Raw genomic sequence first — 17,065 nt, 5'->3', positions numbered from 1 at the left:
AAGGAAAAATAATAGGAAATTATTATTTGGATTTGCCACAGTTGTTAAATTCTACTTAAAACAATCGCAGAAGTTAACAAACGAACAAACGGAAAAAGGAATAATTACAGAATGAAGAAAATTCTAATGTTTAATGTTGCCAAGAGCGCTTTTCAATTCAGTTAGCTTCCTCTCATAATTCTGTTTCGATGATTCAGCATTTCTGAAGGCAGACTCTGAATCTTGGAGAGTTCTCTCGACCTCTTCCCTTTCTGTCACCCAAGTGGCAGCCTTCATATTGATGTTGAGAGTTTCAACCTCACAAAGTTTCACAGTGGATTCTAACTTGTCCTTCTTCACATACAGGGCTTTCAGTTTCAGCTCCAAGTCATTGATTTCCTTTGACATCTCATTGATCCTTTCTTTCCCTTTAGAAATTGAAGCATAAAAGTGAGCCTGCCTGGATTTAGCTGTTTCTAACTTGTCTTGAAGTCGATTCTTGGATTCAATTAACCTTTGATGATTGCCAAAGACTTCTTGAATAGATGGGAAATAATTGAGGACATCTTCATAGAATTTCTTAATATCATTAACCAAAGGCTTAAGATTTGTAGGGACTTGTGACTTCATTTGTTTTAGCTGAGCCAAAAGGTCGAGAAACTGTCTTCTAATGCCACCATCAACCACCAATACTTCTAATTGATTATCAAAAAGTTGTTGTATCTTGTGAAGGATATGAATCACCGAGAGACTTTGAGATTTGAATTTAGAAATATAACTCTCTGATAAGATCTTATCTAACTCTGCCAGTAAATCAACATCTTCAGGAAGATCGACAAGAAGCTCACTTTCATTGGTTTCTTCGACTCTGTCTGGCTCTGCATCATCAGTCTTGGGAACAAAGGGACTCTGTACACGGCAAATAATTTAGAGAACAGGAATAAAAAAAGGATGTCATGTTTAGTAAATGGCTCTAGATTTGAAAGTTCTTTAAGTGAGAGTTTACCTCTTGAAGCTGTTGATATTCTTGATTTTGAGTTGTGTTTTTGTATCCTAAGTTGCCTGATTCCTCTTGAGAGTTTAAGGAAGCACTTGGAACCACGATGGGAAAAGTTTTTTCATTCTTAACTAATGCAACAATATCATCGTCAGAAACGCAGACATTCTCATTTGATGTCACATCACCAAAACCGGAAATAGTATCATTATCACAGGAAACAATAACATCTGCATACTGGTGCTCCATTTTTTGGTGGATCGGGCCATCATATATGAGAAAAATCGTTGTTTTCTTCACACTGAATCCATACCCAAAGAGCACAATATGAACCTCCACTCTATCACCAGGTTCCATACTTGAAATTATGTTTTGCCATTCTTCATCTTCAAAAGAGGCTAGTGTGTCTTGCTTATAGACCTGAATGGTGGACTTAGTATAATTTATGATCAACACATTTTTGAGAGATTCAAATGTGATGGTATATGGAGAAGAAGGATACATGATACACAACATTATTGTCTTCAGCTCCCGGCTATGCACGTGAGGGACTTCAAAAATTATGGAAGAACCTTCACTAGTGAAGGTTAACCAATATGGATAATTGTCACTAGGCAACAAATAATCATGAAATTCAACAGTGATCAATTTCTGTAACACCAAAAGAAAAAAAAAGACAACTTATTATAAAATCTAACAAAATACTAAAATAATAATAAGAACAATAATTTTTATTTTCTATAAATTAAAGGCAAAAACTGTTTATTATTTAAATATTTTAGTTATAGTTTATTTTGAAAAACTTTACCTACTTACTTATATCATTTTTTTAAGGAAAAAGGTGTTGCTTCGATAAATTTTTTAAAGCATAAATAACATAAAATACTTTCTCTTCTATGTGCTAGAAATTTTCTATTTCCTACTGTAAACTATAATGAAAAAAAATATCATAAAATATGTTGCTTTATTGTTTTCAATTATCATTTATATAATAAAATAATATATTTAGTACCTAAAGTTAAGTTACTATATGTTGGGAAAACCTATATCAAATTCAAAAGAAATTGAATATTTATTATATTAAATTTTCCAACCCTATTTGGCACCTGGCCAAGTTGAGAATTATACTAAATTTAGATTTTTGAATCAATTAACTTTAAAGTTTTCTATTCTGAATTATCACTAATATAATGTTATAATAATAACAATAACATATTAAAATTATATTATATATTTTAAAAAATATTTCTTCCAGCAAAAAACAATGAAAAGAGATTTTCAAAGACAAACCTGCAAAATTATCTCCCTAAGAATAATGCTGACTGTGGTCTTCTTTCCCACTTCAATTAAAAGAGACTTGGGTGATCCAAATGTGTGAAATTGACTATGAAAGCCAATCAAGGATGAACTACTAATTTGTGAGGCTTGTGATGTAGTTGGTGTTACTTCTAATTCCTTGTAGTATGTGGCATACAAAGTATCCAGAATTTTTGCTACACCTCCACTTAGTTGAAGATCTGTGCCACACTCAACCCAAAAACTTCGGAGATTTAGTACATCTGAAGAGACAATTCCCGAACCAGCAAATGATTGTACTAATGATGAAAGATTATTTGTTGGTGACATCCAAGACCAAATGAGAGAAGGAAACACATCACGTGTGAAACCTTCGTAGCCACACAAGGAAATATATCCAATGCTTTTTGATCTTACTATTGAAAATGGCACTTGTGTTATTCCAGTCTTATCCGCAATCAATTTTTTCAAGGATTTCATTTGTGCCAAGTCCTCTTCCAATATATCGATTAATGAACATCCAGAAATGACGAGTGTTATCAAAGAGTTCAACTCATAAAAACTTCTAGGAAGGTTAAGAAGGCTTGTGCAATCTTCCAAATCTATGAGAAGAATTTTTCTGAGATGTCCAATTGTATCTGAAATCATAGACAAACTTGAACAACCTTTGAGTAATAGCTTCTCAAGATTAGGCAAGTATGAAAAATCTGGAGTTTGAGTCAAGTGATAAGAATGACTAAGATTGAGAACCTTTAGCATCCCCAAGAACTGAAAAGGAAAAAAAATAAAAAAAATTAAAAAGTGATAAATTGAGAGAATTTACTTTGTGAAAACCCTTGGCAACGTTCAAAACTAATTAGCTTATCAAAATTCAAAAGGACCAAGCATTGTTGTTCTTTTCTAAATGAAAGTAAAAGGCATATTAAAATAGGAATTAAAGTATACTTTTAAACCTAACATTTGAAATTAGTTTCAAATTTATAATTGATGCACTGAGAGTGTAAAATGTTTTGCACAATCGTCAGTCGTGCAATAACATCTGCTATTTTGGATGACCATAGTCAATGTAAAAAGTAAATATTTTTGCATGTGTAAAACTACTTTACACTGATAGTGCCTCAAAATTAAATTCATAAATTTATTCCTTAAATTTTTCTTCCAATTTTATGCTCAACATTTCAAAATATTATAAATTTCACCCTTTTGTGTATAATGTTTTCATTCACATTATACCCTTCCTCTCATCATCACCTTCACTCTCTTCTCCAACCTTCTTCCATATCCATATCCATCATCACCATCACCACCACAAGCACCATGACCACCGTCACCCTTTCCTCTTCTTGTTTCCCTTTCCTTTCCCCTCTCCCTTCCTATCCACCTGAGCACAATCAGCACCCCCACTATCACAACCCCTACATGAAATAACTAGTCAATGAACAAAACCGAGACTAAAAATTTCAGTTGAATCATTAGCAAACAACCTTCTTCTTTTTTTTTTTTTAGTAACCACCTAAATTGGTCCCCAACAAATTTTATATCAGCATTTTGGTCCACAACAAATTTTTATTACTCTAAAAGTCTTCGAAATTACTACAAATTGGTCCTTCTATCGCTTTCAATCAAGTACCACTATAAATAACTGCATAAACTCCTATATCAAGTATGTTCTCTATTCCTAGTGTTTCTTAAGACCCATGCTTAGCTGACCACTGGAGTCTTTGCAAGTACATTCCACGGATCGGGGACAACCATCTTGGATCAAGAGGATAAATGATAACTTTGTCAGGTAGCCTAAGAACTGAGGCTAGGTATTCCGTATCTCACCTATAAACAATGCAATAGTGGCAGTGGTGATGGTGGTGGTAATGATGGGGTACATGGAGGAAGGTTGGAGAAAAGGGTAAGGGTGAGAGTGGGAGGGGGTATAATGAGAATAAAAAAATCATTTGAAAAGAATGGAGAAACTAACAATGTTTTGAAAAGTTGAGTGAAAACCTTAGAAATAAATATGAAACCAACCAAACATTTAGAACAAAATGTATATTTTACTCTTAAATAGATGAGAACCTTAATCAAATTCATGCATTACAAAATCGATTAATTTAAAACAACTGATGGAAAATGGCAACAATAATATTCCCATACACAAACATGCATTACTTTTATGCTTGGTTAAATTATAAGCATTTTGGTGGTTAATGCAAATCAATTTTGCCAATTAATAGCTGTGGAAACCATAGCATGCATGTGAAGGGCAGAAGAATAAGACTTTGATCACTGAAGAACTAAATTCTATTGGGGTAACCATATATAACATACACGTGGTCAGTTAGAAAGTTGTATAAAATCAGTATCAAAAGGTATGATGGAAAAAATTAGGTGTGAAATTATCACTCTTAATTTTTACCTGGGTCTTCTTCCACATGAATCTAAGACTACTGGATTCTAACTCCATGGCAACTAAACTTGCTTGATAAAATTTGGAAGGTATGTATTTGTAAGGAAATCCATGCCAACAAATCCATCTTATATTTTTTGACATATGTTCAAAATCTCCATCAAGTTGTACACTAGCAAGTTGCAGCAACCTCAGTCTCTTCATCTTATTAAATGCTTTTGTCTCCAAACAAAATGCATTGCTTCTTGGCAACTTTAAAGTCACTCCCTCAATAGCTTTGGTACCCTACAAGATAAGATGAATAGAGAATAAAAATAAATGAGGTACCTTAGGTAATTTAGAAGCCAAGTGTAAGAAATAGGTTCATTAACTTCTTTTGGTTTCCTTTGTTGCCATTTTAAATAAAGACTTTTACTAGTAAGTGCCAGAAAAAGACTTGCAAGATTTCCAAAAATTGTTAATTTTCAAGTTTTCAATACACTGAAAACTTCAAAAATTTACTTCTATAAAACCTTTACTATTTTAGGAAACTTAACAAGTGGCCACAGAAAAAATAAAAAATTAAGATTTACAGATCTTACAGTATGTGTTTGTAATACTTCAAATACTTCTTTTTGCAACCATAATCTGCTTCGCCTCTCAAGCTCTTTGGGTGATTTCTCACGGACTATTTCTCTTCCCATATCACGCAACAAGGCATGCATTCCAAGCCGATTATTGCTATCAACAGTCACTAGGTTTCGATCAACAAGAACACTTATTCCAATTTCAGCATCATATTCATCCAAGATATGCACTACATCATTCCGATCCATCCCGATAAAGAAAAAAGCTATGTCAAGGAATATTTCTTTTACTGTATCATCGTTTAAACTGTCAAAACTTATTCTTAGCTTTTTCTGTACTTTATCATTTGGAATTTTTTTTAGTTTTTCTAATAGGCTTTCCCACTCTTTTACATTCTTATCAAACAAAACAGATCCAATAACCTCAAGAGCTAGTGGCAATCCTCCACAGTATGCAACTACATCTATGGAAAGCTCAGCAAAATCCTCTTTGGGACTTGATTGTTTGAATGCATTCCAACAAAAATGCTCAACAGATTCATCATTGTCCATTTCTGACATTCTAGATATGTGGTCAACATTAAGCACTCTAAGTAGACTTTCATCTCTTGTTGTGATGATTATTCTACTCCCTGGACCAAACCATTCACGGCTCCAGCACAAAGCTTTTAGTTGGTCTAGTTCATCAACATCATCAAGTATAACAAGCACCCTTCTATGACGAAGCTTTTGCTGCAATATAGTTTTTCCAAATTCAATGCTATGTATCCTTATTTTCGTTGTTTTGTAGATGTCAGAAAGAAGGTGTTCTTGTAAATTAACTCGAGCAGTTATTAGTTCCCAGAATTCCCTAATATTCTCGAGGAAGGAAGAACCCTCAAAATCACGATGAATTTGATTGTAAATGGCTTTGGCAATGGTTGTTTTTCCGATTCCTCCAATTCCCAATATTCCAAACAGTTGAACATCTTTTGCATATTGGTGGTTTAGTAGTTTAATCACATGCTGCACACGAGATTTTACACCTACGGGATGTTGTGCAACAAATAAGAGTGTATCATCTAGCAAAGCAGAGATATCTTCAACAATCAAACTGACATCCTCACTTTCATTCCTATAAAAATGTCAAATCAATAATGTACAAGAGGTTATCAAAAGAAGAAAAATTTTGTACGGAAAAAAATTGATATTCACCCAATATTTGAGTAATTGAGCATGTATGTGGAATAAAGGAAAAAGAAATAAATATTGTTCTTGCATTCATTCATGTAAGAGTCTAGGCAAGAGAAATGTTAGTTAAACAAAGCCTAAAGTCACACAGCCCTCTTGGATGTGTGAATAGAAAACTATAAAACCCTTTCAACCAAACTATAATTAATTATGACTTTCTTTATAGCTCCTTTTAAAATCATGTACATGTAACTAATTAATTGAATATGCCAAACGTTATTTAGGGAACTCTATATTGGAGAACCAAAGTGCCCTTCCTTGGCTAGGAGGCAAATCTTCAATGCTGCCTTGTAGCCAATCAAGTGGTGGATGCTACTGAAAATCAAAACAATGCTTTTTCTTACACTTAGATTTTGGGAAAGTCTATGAAAGGGTTAGCTTGAGCTTTATGGACAAAGTGCTTCAGAAAAAAAAGTTTTGGTCTATATATGTGGAGAAGTTCAATCTCAGGGTATCTAAGAATGAGTACCTTAGCTTTTAGGTGATGGTGAATGAATAGCCGAAATCTTCGTTTTGAGGTAAAAGGAGTGTTAGGGAGGGAGACTTTTGCTCCACTCGGCTATTCACTTTAGTGGTAGACGTTCTTAGATACTTGACCTCTAAGATAGTGGAGAATGAATTAGTTACAGGTCTGAAAGTGGGACATCCAGAAGGATTGTGGTTTATCACTCAGAATTTGCTAATGACACCATCGTGTTCCTTGAGAATGACGACAGCCATACCTTTCTAAACGTTATCTCCATTCTTCAATTTTTTGTAGCAATCCTCTGGCTTGACGATATATGGTCCAAAGGTGAAAAAAAGGGAGGAGAACAAGAGAGAAAAAAAAGGGGGGGGGTGCTTATTACACAACATGTGTGAAAAAGGTTCACTATAAGAAAAATGTTATTTCATATTCCAATTTTAATTAGAAAAGAAATGTTATTTTTATTTCCTTTAAGTTTCTTAATTTCAAAATTTGCAAGGAAGTAGAAAATTTTTTTCTCTATTTTCACTATATGATGAAAACATCAAAATATGAAATATATTGCACACCTCTTGGTTACGTGACATCACTGTTAAAAATTTATTCTCAGCAGATTTCATTTACACAGTTTTTAATAAAAATGAGTTAAGAGATTATACTAAAAAAATATACCTAAAGAAAGTAACATCATTAGTTCAAATATTAGACTATCAAGCACAAATATCAATGAATATTTAATTTTAAGAGATCAAATTACCTGGAATCTATGATCACCATTCCTGCAATGGAACCAATTTGATGAAGCGCTTTTCTCCACCTCTTCTCCTTGTCTCTATCCACTGAAAATCTTTTTAAAAGATCTTGAAAAGCTTCTCCAAATAGACCTGTTTGATTCCTTACATTAGAGGGATCTACACCATAAAAAACAGGCACAACCACCTGACCTATGGCCCTGCGACACTCCATTATGTTCTCCAGCTCTTGCAGACACCACCTTGAATTTGCATAATGCCTTGACAACACAACTACAGAAATTCTAGATGCTCTGATTGCTTGCAGTAGTGAAATGGAGATTCGATCTCCCCTCCGGATCTCGTCATCATCCCTAAAGACATAAATTCCAGCATTTGCAAGAGAAGTGTAGATATGTGAGGTGAATGTCGCACGAGTTTCTTCTCCTCTAAAACTCAAGAACACATCATAGATCCATGACTGAAACGAGAAACAATAAAAATGCATAGCTTAGATACAAGAGACCATCAATTTTTCTAGTGATGTTACAAATAAAAACTATCACATTTGAAACTTGTTAATTTGTTACCAATCAGGATGCAGGAACCACCACCAAACTTACAAAGTTATGAAATTACTAAGAAGTAAAATGGGTGTTAAGTTTGCTCCTTAATGTAATAAGATGTTTCAGTAAATAAATTCACATCATACTTAATTGATAATGCATCAAACAGATATCCTAAAGAAGCCAAAATTTACTCACCGCAGGATCTCCTCCCTTTTGCTCACAAATGACTTCTCTTCCCATATCTCGTAGCAAAACATGCATTCTAAGTTTGTTCATGTCATCAAATCTTATAAAGCATCGATCCTCAAGGGCTTTTATTCCATCTTTGGCCAAGTCTCCAAAGGCATTTAATGCTTGGATCACCTCTTCTTGATCCATCCCAATTAAGAAACAAGCTATATCAAGGAATATGGCTTTCTCCGTATCATTTAAATCTTCCACGCATTTTTTCAGAACCTTCTGTAGCACAGGATGAGGAGAGTCTATGAGTCCATCAGGGATACTCTCCAAGCTTCCAAGAAGATTGGAGCCAAGGACTTCCAAAGCTAGTGGCAATCCTCCAGCATAAGCAACTACATTTTTAGAAAGTTCATCAAGATATTGCGTATTAGATGCTTTTTTGAATGCATACCGATTAAAAAGTTCAAGAGATTTATTTTCATTCATTTCTTTCATTCTATACACATGGTCAACTCTATGATCCTGAAGTAGACTTCTATCTCTTGTCGTGATTATTATTATACTCCCAGGACCAAACCATTCACTACTTCCACACAAAGCATTCAACTGCTCCTTTTTATTCACATCATCAAGTACAAGAAGAACTTTTTTATTAGAAAGCCTTTTCTTTAACATCTTTTTTCCAATTTCGATGTTATCTATTCTTATTTTTGGTAAGTTGAGGATATCTAAAAGAATACGTTCTTGTAAATAAACATGACTTGTGTTTTGCTCCCATACTTCCCTAATATTTGCCAAGAAGCTTCTACCCTCAAATTTACCACAATTTTCATTATAAATGGCTTTGGCAATTGTTGTTTTTCCAATACCCACCATTCCCCATATCCCAAGGAGAAGAACCTCCTTTGATTTTGAGTGGACCAACAGTTTAGTGGCATCTTGCATTCGGTATCCTACTTCCACTTCAAACTCAGCAACAAACAATTTTCTTGTGTCCAACAAGCCTCCAACATATCCGACAACATTCTTGATATGCATATCATTGTCACTCCTACAAAACAAATATACTAAGACTGAGCTGCATAATAAATTACATAAGCATTTTTTTTCTTTAATAAAAGAAGAGATATTATTAATAAAGGGGATAAAATACAAAAAATGGTGAGTATAACAGATCCTTGATACAAAAGAGAAAGAAAGGCAAAATAATTACATAAAATAAGCAAAGACTGAAAATCTCTCTGCATATCTAAGAGAGAATACCCACTGGATTAGTGGACTGTCTATCATTAAAAATGCCAGAGTTATGCTCCAATAAAATAAACCTTATAATGGCATATAAAGCACATTGCCACCAAGTTTTAGTCTCCTTCCTCCTTTCAACCAACAAAGTCTATCAACAGGAACTTATCAAATTTTATCGGACACAAGTAACAATCACCAATGATGCGAAATGAATTGTCCCTAGAAGGCCGTCTTTGGACAATGTGAAAACAAATGTGATACTGATTTCAATTAGATTTGCACATAATACATATGTCAGGATAAATACCCTTGTTATCCCTCTAGACTAGCAAAAACATCATCAGTATCAACTATGTTGAGCACAGCTGTTCAAACAAAGGAGTTATTTATAGGGAGTTTTGAATTTCCAAATAGGCTTGTTTAGGTCAAAATGATGTAGCAAAGGAGTGAGTTAAAAATAAATGAAAATAAGATTTACAAGTGAATGAACCTGAAAGGAATCAAAGGATCAATAGACCACACTCTTTTACCTAGATTAGAGGACACCATAATTGTATCCTACTCACAAGGACTGCTAATTCCGATGCCTCTCATTTGGGTTTCTAGAAAAGTGAAAGTTCCAATCATTGGTAGTTTTGACTCTTCCCAATAGAGAAGTTTTGAGTGGGGCAGTTATGTAAGGTAGGTAGATAGGTGATAAAGACGAGAAACGATAACTTAAAAGATGAATCCCCTACCCAATTATCCTACCCAGTGTTTGCTGTGTGTTGTATCAACTTGATTTCCACATCTCAATTCCTTTGAAGCACTTCATGAATCTTATTTAATAAAACTCTATCTGCTACTTGTGTTGATAAATGTCCCACCTGTGCTAAGTGAAACAGGAGTCAATGCTGTCTGTTTAGCATATCACTATCTTGAAGCCACACTCCCGCGCTAGAATAATACCTCTCCATAAAGCAAAGAGTTCAAAACATAGTACATTTGAAAAACGAAGAGATCAAGAACATCCCTTCACCCCAAGCTCCACATGCATCTCTCAGTACACAACCAAAACTAGAGAGCTCTTTCCTTTAATAAACACTGGCAACACAATTTACTTTAACTGAATTTGGGGGACGGATACCCAATTTATAATCAAGGTAGATGTCAACAATATCCTTTTTTCTAGAAAAAGTCAAAAAACCTTTTTAATTTCAGATGCAGACTTTCGAGCTAGAAAGACCACTTTCTCAGGCAACCAAGACTCAAAACGGTTTGAAAATATCATTATTTCTGTCACGCCATACCCATCATAATCCAGAGTGAAATAAATAATTGCAACCCTTCATGTTCCTTTTAATCCATTGTAACAAAATATTGGTTTGTCTTTCCATATGAAAACTAAATTTAGATTTTAGACTAAAATTAAAATGAAAAAAATAAAACATTCCATTAAAAATTAAATTAATGTCACGGAATATTTAAAAAAGAAAAAAAAGCAGCAACAACAACAAGAACAGTTAAGGTCATAATCTACTGATTTTTATCTGCCTATCACTTTTAAGTATGCAAAGTTGCCGTTCAACTTTCAAAAGAAAAAATCGACTATGCTAAGAGTACACCAAAATCAACCATCAAAGTCGGCCATCATTATAAAATACATATTGGAATATAAATACACATTAAAAATAAATTAAACCACATATATTTTATACACAAATACATTGGTGATTGATTTTGATGTACTAATAGTATTTTTGAAAAAAATATTTCCTAATCGAATGTCTTCTCTAACAACTAACCAATAGGGAGATAAATCTTTTGAAAACCAAAGTCATATAGTCTAAGAAAACCACAAAAAATGAAAGACACTCATCCATGGGAAGATTGAAAGGCAAGGCAAGGCAAAAATAAAAAATAAAAAATTGTTATTAAAAATATAAATAAAAATACCATTTATAATTGTTTAGGTAAACCCACTGGTAGGATTGGATTTGACAGATTCGTTCCAAAGCTACCTTCCAACACTCTACCTTATCTTTCTCCGATACGCTCTTTGTGAAATCAGCAAAAGCTTTTCGCATATCTCTCGGAGTCACTCCCAAAAACACCGGCAGAATGAACTGACCGGAGTTTCTGCGACATTCAAGCATCAGCTCCAGCAGCTCCAGATCCCTCGGGGAACCAGCATAGCCAGTCGAAAGAGCAACAACAGAAACTCTCGCCCTTTGCATGGCTTGCAGTGGTGAGGAGAAGATGCTGTGACCATAATCCAAGAAAACAGAGAACCCTGCCTTTTGAAGAGAGGCATGGAGGCATGAAGTGTATGCGATTATTGACTCGGCAGTTCCGCTTCCGGAGCTTAAGAAAATATCGTAAACCAAGTTGGGGTTTTGAATATCGTATCGGTTTGGTGGCTTTTCAGGCCCCGGTTTGAACATCGCGTCGGTGGATTTGTTAGGAAGTTGAAACTTGAAAAGGAATTCGGGTAGAACAAGCTGGGATGATGGTAAGACAACCTTTCCCTTGCAACTGCATGCCATCTTCACCCAAGTGGGAAGCGCAAATAAGTAAGAAGGAGGAGACGTTCTTTGACTTGTTCTCTTCTGAGACTATTCCTGTGAAATTGACATTATTGTCGCTCAGCATGGAAGAGTACACAGTGATGAGTGATGACGATTTGATGGTGAATATTCCGACTAAATTCTCAACGTGGTCTCCAGATTTGGACCGTACATTATTTTTTTTATTTAAATAAATTAAATAAAAAAATAAGAAAAATAAAGGAACTATCAAATAAAACCACAGTTCCATTTAAAATTATTTTTAAATTTTTTTAAAGAAAAAAAACTTCATTTATCGTCATTTTCGCTATGGTGTTAGTCATTATATTTAGAGTGAATATCTCATTTGACCCTTGACAATTATTTCGAAAGGACAACGAAATTCAAAAAAAAAACACTCAATTTGGCTTCTGATATTTTTTTGAGACTGATTAGCCCCTATGCCAAAAAAAACACTCAATTCGACCTCTGAATTTTTTTTGGCACAGTGACTTGTTGTTCTTTCGAGATAATTGTCAAAGGCCAGGTTGAATTTTTTTTGTTAAGACCTCGTTGTCTTTCGAGGTAATTGTCAAGGGTAATTTTGGGTTTTATTCTTATATTTATATTTTTCATAATCAAATAAAAGTTAACACGTCAATTTCAATATATGATATTTTTTATTTTAAACGCTAATAAATAATAAATCCAAAATTTTTTTAGTGATTAATAATAAATTAAACATTTTTATATAATTCGTCTCATAAATAACATCTCATTGACCGTGCATTAATTTGATCATAAGATTTTAATCGTACATTTTGACTCCTAAAAACTAAAATTGTGCTTCCGATTACATACTAGCCCTTCACGTCAATTCTAACGTGAGTGGGTCTGATTGCTAATGTGACATAATCCCTGCTACCTAAGATGAGTATAACGGCTAGATGATGTGAGTAGAATTTTACAATTTTTTAATAAATTTCTGTCCTCTTTATAAACCTTAAAATTTTTTTTAGATTAGTAGTAAAAAACTCTATCCTTTTAGGGATTATAAAGTTCTAATGTCAAGTGATTAAATTTAATCTTTTTGGACATTGTCATCAAAGGACCAAATCAACCACAACGAACAGATTAAACTATAAACGTAGAACTAATAAACAAGTACACAATACACACAGAACCAAATCATTCCTCAAATACAATATGTTGAATTGAATCTTTTTTGTTGTGTTCTTTCATCACCTGTACTCCATAAGAAGTCAATATACTCACTTCTCTCACTTTATCCCAATTACTGTCCTTAATTTCTACTCTTTTCTTGACTTGTATTCACTTTCTCATTTAAACTCCACATTCGTGTTCTAAAATACATGTTTTATACTGCTTGTCTTGTTTTTTAAAAATCTCAACTCCCAATTTGTGTTTATATTTCTATGTAGCCACTTTACAATATATTTATTATTAACCATCATTTTTACATCTTCTTCTTTCATTCCTACCTCTTTTAGGATAAATTGCAAGGACATTTGCAACCCAATCAGTAATACTTCTTCCATTGACTCATCATTCACCAAATCACCCATATATAACAGTGTACTTCTCCATTTGATTCCTATAAATATCATCCAACACAAAATACATTTCTATCCGGTTTATACAAACTACAATTTCATTATATCCATTTTCTGTCTTCGGATTGCACCTCTCTCCTGTATACACAACTTCTCACTTTTTTTCGCCTCATACCATTGGTTTACGATTATTTTTAAGTTTTTCCACTTACTTCTCCATAAGATAGCTTTATTCTCAAAAATTTTACTATTCCTACAATTCCAAATTGTCCACAAAATAACAAAAAATAACATAATCCTTTTTTTGGCATATTGCACACATCACAATTGATCATCCAACACACACGACCCGCATTCAAGGCCATAAACCACAATTTGGAGCAAAAAGAGCAATAAAGGAAAATGTGGTTTACCGACTCCTGCGTCTTCTTACACAAAACACATGTCCCTTCACCTTGGCTTATAATTTCCTTCTTTATTAGTTTGTCCTTTGTATTCAACCCATCTGTTATTATAAACTACATGAGCATTTCAATTCTAAGTGGTACCAACCCTCTCCATAAATCATAAAAAATATGCTTCATAATTGTCTCTCCATATATCTTTTTTTTCGACTACATTGGTGAATGATTTCACATTGTATCTTTCATCCGAGCTAAATCTCCATGTGACATTGTCCCTGTTACCTGCAAATAAGAATACACTATCTAAAATGTTATTTAACTCTTCTATTTGTGCTCTCTCCCTCTCAAAAAATATTCCTTTGCCATTGGAGACTCCACACCCATGATGAATCGATTCACACCCACAATCATATATAGTGTTATTCTTTTTATTTGAAACCACAAATAGTCTTGGAAATTTATCTTGTAGTGACACATTCCCAACCCTAAAATTTCTTTTTTTTTCCTCTTATTCTGATTCTTTCCGTCAACATCCTGTTCTTCATTTTCTATTTACGAAAATAATCGTCACCCATGATAGAGACTGGGAACCACATTGTAAGAAGCTCGAACCGGTCATCATCAATAAAAAATTGGACAAGAAGCACGACGTGAAGTAGGCATGAGTGAGTTCCAGAGTGCTGCGGCTGTAGTTGTCACCCTGTACATAGGTGATCAGAAACAGAGACACATTTTAAATAAGTTTTTCTTTAGTTGTCCCAACTATAATGTGAGTCACGGTAACGAGATTTATTATAAATTTTCTGTGTGATTGATAATTTGTAATCTCGAAGTTCATTTGTAGACAAGTAAAAAAAATAGTGTGAATTATTCGTTTGAGCATATTTTGTGCAAGAAGAGATGATTGGAAAAGTTGTTCTAAGTTCTAACAGATGATGATGGTGAAATGAAAATGAATTTTACATGACGGCTTGTTGTAACACCCTAACTTTCAACACGTCATGATCGTACTAAACGTAAGGCGTTACTAACTTGTTTTCCTTATTTACTATTTAATATTGAGCCTTTAGTTCGATACAGTGTTTTAAATTTTTAAGAAAAAGCCAAAAAACTTTTGTTTCGATTGCCGAACCTATAAACTAAATGCCTCAAAGAAACCCTTTTTCTCTCGGCTCGCACCCAGTGGCAGCCGCAACCACAACTTTATCTACTATTTCCGTACGAAATCAAAATACTCAAAATTTCGAAAAAATTTTCTGACCAAGTTGCCGAAGAAGAAAGCGTCCAGAATTGTCTATGCTTTCTAGAACTCTAGTTGGCCTAATTCAAGAGAAAGAGGAGCTACGTCACCATTAATTTCCATCAAACAAAAATGATGTCAAAGTGTAGAGGAAGAAGATACAAACACTTTTATCGAATTAGATTTTTTATTGGAATTACAGATTTAAAGAAATTGAAGTAGAAAGTTATAAGAGTTTCACGGTTTTCTCTCTCACTCTCGGTCACTATCTTTTCACCGCGCAAGAAAATGAAATCCAAAGAAGCTAGATGATGATGATGATTAATGTGATAAGAAAGGGTTAGGTGTCATGGTTATTGAATGGAAAGAAAATATGTGTAATTATATATATATATATATATATATATATATATATATATATATATATATATATATATATATATATGTATGTATGTATGATTAGCAAGCCACCTTTGGCTTTAACTTCTTCCAAAGCCTTATTTAGTTCTTTTTTTCTTATTTTTTGTTTTCTTAGTGAAACCGTTGAAGGTAATAATAATAATATTTTTTTATTTTTATTTTTTGAAATATTTTATTATAAGTAAAATTTATATAAAATCAAATTAATTTAAAACATAAAGTCTCATAATCTTTTTAAAAAGAAAATCATATATATAATTATAAATAATTTATTATTTATTTTTTAAAAATCTGGCCATTCCACCCAACTTATAAAACTTTTCGTCATAAAAAATTAGCATATTGCATAACATTATATAATTTAACATTTTACCTTTTTAAAATACCTTGTGAAAAAGTAAAAAGTCTCTACTCATATGGATATATATACAGTTTCATGTATTTGGGTTTTCATAAGACATAGAGAAGATAGGGTAAAAGTGTGATTGCAGAGCAGAAGTTACAAGATAGGTTTGATATCCTAGAAAATTCAAATAAACATACACAATTAAGATCGAACGAAAAACGCAGATGAACAAGGAACAGGGTTGAAGAATAATTAGCTCACTTTTTCAAGAAAGATACTTCAGACAAAACTTTAAAACAAACCATAGAGGAACAAGATACATAATTAAGCAACCCCGAGACGTAACTTCTAACGTTCTCAAAGCCCGTGATTCGCATTATCTATGAATTCTATTTGTCTATGACAATCCGTTAGTATGTTCATATACACTAATCATCAGTATTAAGTTGGCCAGACCTAATACTATGAGAAATGCAACGATCGACTAACAGCATTAATCAATAGACAGTCATGCATTTAAAACTCAAACTCTTGTCATTAGAACAAGTCCTATCGCATGACAGACACTCAGAGTATGCAGCGAAGCATAGTCAGTCCATTCCCAAGGCTCTAATAGGAACGAACCGCTCTGATACCATAATGTAACGCCCTAACTTTCAGCACGTTGACAAACCCCAATTTGACGGTTTATCTTGTATTGATTTTAGGGGATTTTATAACCTTTTACCCACATTTATTCAATGAAATAGCATGGTTTTGTATATTCTCCCTTAATTGTGCTTAAGAGTGAAAACATGCTTTTTAGGACTTAAAATAGCTAAATCTAATTCTCCTTGATTCCATTAGATGCCTTGATATGTTTGTTAAGTGATTTCAGATTTAGGAGGCAAAGATTG

General features: G+C 33.4%; 1 protein-coding gene across 6 annotated transcripts; it reads right to left on the bottom strand.

The window, feature by feature from the left end:
* On the bottom strand, positions 1–12,363 carry LOC112749677 (disease resistance protein Roq1). Of its 6 annotated transcripts, none has more exons than XM_072219557.1 (9): positions 11,676–12,363; positions 9,289–9,466; positions 8,431–8,807; positions 7,693–8,147; positions 5,255–6,353; positions 4,683–4,958; positions 2,267–3,040; positions 986–1,627; positions 1–888 (listed from the first exon to the last, which is right to left on the bottom strand). In XM_072219557.1, the coding sequence occupies exons 2-9, from the start codon at positions 9,296–9,298 to the stop codon at positions 124–126; spliced, it is 4,398 nt and encodes a 1,465-aa protein (XP_072075658.1). In that variant the 5' UTR covers positions 9,299–9,466; positions 11,676–12,363; the 3' UTR covers positions 1–123. The 6 variants fall into 6 exon arrangements, with proteins under 6 accessions (XP_072075658.1, XP_072075653.1, XP_072075656.1 ...); XM_072219552.1 differs by having other exon boundaries at positions 11,596–12,316; XM_072219555.1 differs by having other exon boundaries at positions 10,527–12,089.
* Positions 12,364–17,065: the final 4,702 nt, after the last annotated feature.

This window comes from Arachis hypogaea, chromosome 2 (assembly GCF_003086295.3).
Source record: "Arachis hypogaea cultivar Tifrunner chromosome 2, arahy.Tifrunner.gnm2.J5K5, whole genome shotgun sequence".
Lineage (NCBI taxonomy): Eukaryota > Viridiplantae > Streptophyta > Magnoliopsida > Fabales > Fabaceae > Arachis > Arachis hypogaea.
This window is presented reverse-complemented; position numbering and strand designations above follow the sequence as displayed.